This window comes from Tauraco erythrolophus, chromosome 28, assembly GCF_009769465.1.
Source record: "Tauraco erythrolophus isolate bTauEry1 chromosome 28, bTauEry1.pri, whole genome shotgun sequence".
In the NCBI taxonomy this organism is placed as follows: Eukaryota; Metazoa; Chordata; class Aves; order Musophagiformes; family Musophagidae; genus Tauraco; species Tauraco erythrolophus.
The window spans coordinates 1229474-1234731 of NC_141492.1; the positions used below are offsets into that span (position 1 = coordinate 1229474).

The 5258-nt window shown below is 62.3% G+C and overlaps 1 protein-coding gene across 1 annotated transcript; it reads left to right on the top strand.

Annotated features, from left to right (window-relative positions):
- Positions 1 to 3282: 3282 nt before the first annotated feature.
- Positions 3283 to 5258, top strand: JSRP1 (junctional sarcoplasmic reticulum protein 1). The gene is made up of 5 exons (XM_086627881.1): positions 3283 to 3484; positions 3903 to 4055; positions 4149 to 4211; positions 4363 to 4508; positions 4656 to 5258. Exons 1-5 carry the CDS (start codon positions 3283 to 3285, stop codon positions 5256 to 5258), a joined length of 1167 nt encoding a protein of 388 aa, XP_086484007.1.

A 5258-nucleotide genomic window follows, 5' to 3' on the forward strand; every position in this document is an offset into this window, starting at 1 on the left:
TGACTTTCTGTGGCTTTTAACCCTTTCAGTTGGATGCAGGACAGCCCACGGGCAGTGCCCACGAGGCAGCGGTCAGCCTGCTGCCGGCCAGCGGCAGACCGGGGGCCACGGGGCGCGTCCCGGTGCTGCCATGCGAGCGCACACAGGGAGAGCTGGGCAGGCGAGGGGACTATTTTTGGAAGTTTCTTTGATGTGAGTCAGCGATAGAGGCAACCTCGGGAGCTCGTGGGGGAAAAGTCCTGGCGATGGCAGAGAGGAGCCAGTTATTCACTGTCTGTAGTTTTGTGCGTTTACGAGAAAATCGGGGGTGTGGAGTGTGGCTGTGCGGGAGCGGGAGCGCGGGCAGCGCCGGGGAGGGGATGGACAGGTCGAGCAGTCGTATGGGAGGTCTCCTGTGCAGGGGTCAGTGTGAGCCAAGGGCTGGAGCTGGGATCTGGGGCTCTGGGTGATCAGCCTGCCATGAGCAAGCCATCCCTGGCATCAGTGGCCATCCCTGGCATCAGTGGCCATCCCTGGCATGCTTGACCTAGCAGTGGCTGTGCATCGGCGCTGGAGCTGATCCGATAGGAACCAGCCCCAGGAAACCTGGTCCTGCAGGCGACACAACGCATCCTGGCTGGGCCTGAGGATCTCAAGTGGGCTGTAGAGCCCCAAAATGCCTCCCTCCAGGGCACAGGCCCCCATCTCCTGTCCAGGGGGAACAGACCCGAACACGGAGCTGGTCATCTCATGGGAGTGAGTTAACACCCATTGGTGCCAGGGAGAGGGTGGCTGCCTGCCCGGCCACGGCACAGCCGTCGTGGAGCCCTGCAGCCATTGCAGCAAAGCCTGGAAACTGGAAACATGCCCAGGGGCTGGAGGTGGTTTGGGCTCCTCTGTCCGGGCAAAGCCAAAGGGAAGGAGGCATGGGGACAGCCTGGCACCCCGCGACGGGGAGCTGAGCTCAGCCAGGGACCTCAGCGAGGACGTGGCAGGACAGCCATGTGCTGTGGGGCACTACTGCCCGCTGACCGCCCAGCGTTCATTTTATCCCTCTCGGTTTACTGAAAGTTCCTTGAAGTGACATGGCAGCAGGTCCCCAGGAGGTTTTGGAGAAAGACTTGGGATGCCCTGAGGCCACCGACAAGCTGCCTGGGTGGGCAGAGAGTGCTTAGAGGTGGCCAAGGAAGGACGGGAGAAAAGGTACCTTGGCTCACCATGAGCACTCAGGAGGTGCCGGCCGTGGCACTGGTGCTGGAGTGGTGGAGTGGAGTGGTGCTGGAGGCCTGGCAGGGAGGACTCAGCCGCAGAGATGGCTCTTTGTGGTGCGGTGAAATCACGGGGCGATCTCGGACATCGAGGGGCACCTGCACGGTGCTGACCCCGCACGGACACCGGCCGTGGCCGCAGCCAAGAGGAACGGACGCTCGTGCCCTCCTCTTGCGCTCATCGTTGCTCAAAAAAAGCGTGTGTAACTGTGTAGCTCAAAAACACAACAAGCACTTGGAGGAAAAACTCTGTAAGGAAAAATTCTCCATCTTTGTGCTTTCCTTGGGGCTGGGAACCCCTCAGCCAACGCAAGCGTCCTGGGCAGCTCCCTCACTTCCAGCAGAGAAAGGACCAGACTTGCCATCACTAAACAAAACCAAATACTTTTTTTTTTTGCTTTCCTGTTGAAAGCCAAGACCTTTCAGGACGCCATTCCCAGCCAAAAACTTTCCTCTAATTTATTTGTTTTGCTTCCAAGATCGTGTCTTAGATTTCTTCCTGGGAACTGGTATTTTTTCTCAGCGTTCATTCTTCTACTGGGGAAAAATAAAGAAAATACAGCTCAAAGGAGGCAGAAATTCCTCCTTCTGGTGAGGGCTTGCAAGGATGTGGCAGCCAGGGCTGCGCTTGGAGGTGCCGAGAGGGCTGAGGCCACATGGTGTTGGGTCCATGTTGGGGCATCGTCACTCCCAGAGCTCACCCCAGACCCGGGGGCAGAGGAGCCCTCGGGGAGCCGAAGGAGCCCAGCACACTCCCCAGCCCTTCGTTGCGTCGAACTGCTGCGGAACCCCGGGGACCCTCTGGTTTTCTCTCCCACTTCACATCTGGAAAAGCCCCAAGAGTCACCCCGGAGCTTTGCGGTCCTCTGGGGTGCCTTGCAGTCGCCTTTGAGCTCTGGTTGCCCCAAGGGCCCTTGGCAGGGAGGTCACCATCCCCCTGGGCTGCAGCTCCCCAGGAATATCCAGGATGGTGCCGCTCTGGAGCTCTGCAGCCCCTGACGTGCACGGTGATGCTCTTACACCCCAACCTTTCCAGCTGCTACCACGATGGCTGGGGGCTTCCAAAAACCTCTCTCCACGGGTGACCTACTGCGCTGATGGGGGAACCGTGGCCATAATGTCCCGGTTCTGTGAGCAGGAGGACCGTGTTCCCCCAGCCCCTGGGGATTCCCACCTCTCCGAATTGGCTGCCTAACAGACCGCGCTGTGCTTGTCGTTAACAGATGCTGACGTGCCTGTGAGCAGCGACGGGGAGAACGGCAGAGCCCATGTAAGTGTGCGGCATCCCAGGGCTGGGGGGCTGCCGGGGAGCGTCCCGCGCCGGGGCGGGGGCTGCACAGGTGCTGTCCCACGGCGGCGCCCAGCGCAGGAGGGCTCTGCGGGGCGTTGCACCACGTCCGTCCCAGGGCAGCCGAAGGCCACGGTCTTCAGCTGTCACTGTCACTGATCCGTGCCGGTGGTCAGCTCTCCCTCATGGCACGGATCTGGTGCTGCTGTCACAGGCCGGCAGCCACCCCGTCCCCAGCAGCACCGAGCCCAGACCCTGACACGTGCCCTCCCTCCCCTCCCAGCCCACTGACCCCACGGACGAGCATGCCCCGGCTCCGACCCGCTGCCCTCAGTAGATCTATGCGGCCGTGCTCACCCGGGCTGGGCACAAATCCAGCCCCGAGAGCTTCTCTGGGGTGGGCTCGCTCCAGCGCAGCCCGGGGGCAGCAGCCACCAGCCCCCCCGTGTGCGCCGGGGCCGCACCCCGACGCCTGCGCTGCAGCATGGAGCCAGCTAGTGGCTAAATCCATCTTAGCAGACACAAAAAATAAAACCCCAGCGTGGTTTTAAGGCTGCTGATGCAGATACACGCACCGGGGTTACGTGCTCGAGGAGCCGGGCACGGGCCGGGTGGGTGCTGCTCGGGGCCCGCCGCAGCATCGGCTCAGCCCCGGGAGACCCGGGTGCTGGGAGCTCCGTGTTCTGGGAGGGGGCACGCACGCAGCCATGACCCCCGTGCTGCTTGTTTTCTCCGTGGGGCTGAGCGATGCTCTTGCCCCCGCGGCCACGCTCGTGCCCGTCCCCACAGGGGCTAGAGGAGGCGAGGACCCAGCTTGGCGTCTCTGAGCGGGATCCAGACGAGCTCGAGCTGAGCATGCCAGAGCCAGCGCCGCTCGGCGTGGACAAGAAGGCGGCGGAGAAGCGGGTGGAGAAGGTGGGAGCCAAAGGCAGCGCTGCCGGGCCTCCAGGTAGGCGTGCAGGAGAGTCCTCCTCTGCCCTGAAATGGCCAGCCTTGCCCCGGGTGGCCACAGAGACAGAGACCCTGTCCTGGGTCCCCAGCAGCAATGGGACAAGCTCTGCTCCCTACGGTCTCCCAGGAGCTCAGCGGCATGGAGATGGGGCTTCTCATCCACCTGCCAAATCCCGCTCCTCCTTTTCCTCCTCCCCCTCCTCCTCCTCCTGCTCCTTCTCACAGGCAGAGGTTTTCCTTGCTTGAGCCCTGGATGCTGTAGCATCATCATGGCCCCAGCACCTCGGACTCAGCCCCTATGACACTCCTTTTCCCCATCCCTGCAGTGCAAACACCTTCCTCCGCGCCCCCAGCTCAGAGCCCTTTGACACTTCCCAGCCCTCCCCAGTAAAGCTGTTTTCCTTGGGGTTCCACAGTCCCCAAGAGCCTCCCTGTGCAGAGGAAGGTGGAGCCCCCCAGCCTGGACCCCGCGGAGGAGCCGCTCCTCTGGGAAGGGCTCACTCTCAACAAATGCATCCTGGTGGCCTCCATCGTTGCCTTGCTCAGCGTCACCTTCCAGGTTCTCCAAGGTGAGCCGGGAGGCAGATGGAGGGGGATGAGGTGGCCAGACCCTGCTGCCACCTCCTGCCTCCTCCTGCCTCCTATTCCCTTCTCTCTTCCAGCTCCGTGCTCCAGGGAGGGAATCAGCCACGGCAGGCAGGACCCTTCGCCACCTCCCCTTCATGGTGGGTTCAGATGCTCTGGGCTGCCCCGATCCCCCAGATCCAGCCTGAGACATGTCCTAGGGTGGGGTGCTCCTGGGACCACACATCTGGGACACCACACGCCAACAGCCTCATGCCCTGCTGACACTGACCTATCCCTCTGCCCTCTCAGAGATGGTCAGCGCCGAGGAGGAGGAGGTCCAAGAAGTGGTGACAGCCCAGCCTGCCCAGCCAGAGGGCAGCATGTTCCAGGACGATGATGGTGATGACGATGATGACGATGACGGTGATGATGACGGCGATGCTGACGACAACCTGGTACGAGTCCGGGATGGGGGGAGAAACAGCATCCTCAGGGCACATCCCATGGTGGAGAGCATCTCATCTCCAGGGGGAGGGATGGAAAGGGGTCCTGGTCACTTGGGCTGTGTCATCAGTGCCTGGTCCTCTCCGTCCTCCCCCCAGGCAGAGCCCTGGATCTTCAAGAAGTGGTTCGGCCGCTCAACACCAGAGGACAGGGATGAAGAGCCCACAGATGTCTCTGAGGTACCACTGGCTGCAACGGAGGTAAAGAAGAGCCAAGAGAAGAAGCTGGAGAAGGAGGAGAAGAAAGAGGAGAAGAAAGAGGGTAAGAAGGAGGAGAAGAAAGAGGAGAAGAAGGAGGAGAAGAAGGAGGAGAAGAAGGAGGAGAAGAAGGACAAGAAAGAGGACAAGAAAGAGGAGAAGACCCGAGAGAGCCGTGCTGCACAGGTGGAGCGGAGCAGCCGGAGGGAAGCGCGAGCCAAGGACAGGGTGCTGAGGGACAAACCTGGCAGAGCCCCCAGGGCCCCCCGGGAACCGGAGCAGCAGCCCCAGAAGAAACGGGGCCGGGAGGGGAAGGAGAGACGGCGGGAGCGGGACGAGCCCAGGAAGGAGGGCTGGAAGGACCGTCCTGGCAGGGCTGTCGGTGGCAGGGAGAGCCCGAAGCGGGACTGGCGGCAGCAGAAGGGCAGGAAGCCCTGGGAGCCGGTGGCCACCCCAGGTAAGGATGGCACCGCCAGGCCCAGGGAGGGCAAGAGGCGCGACTGA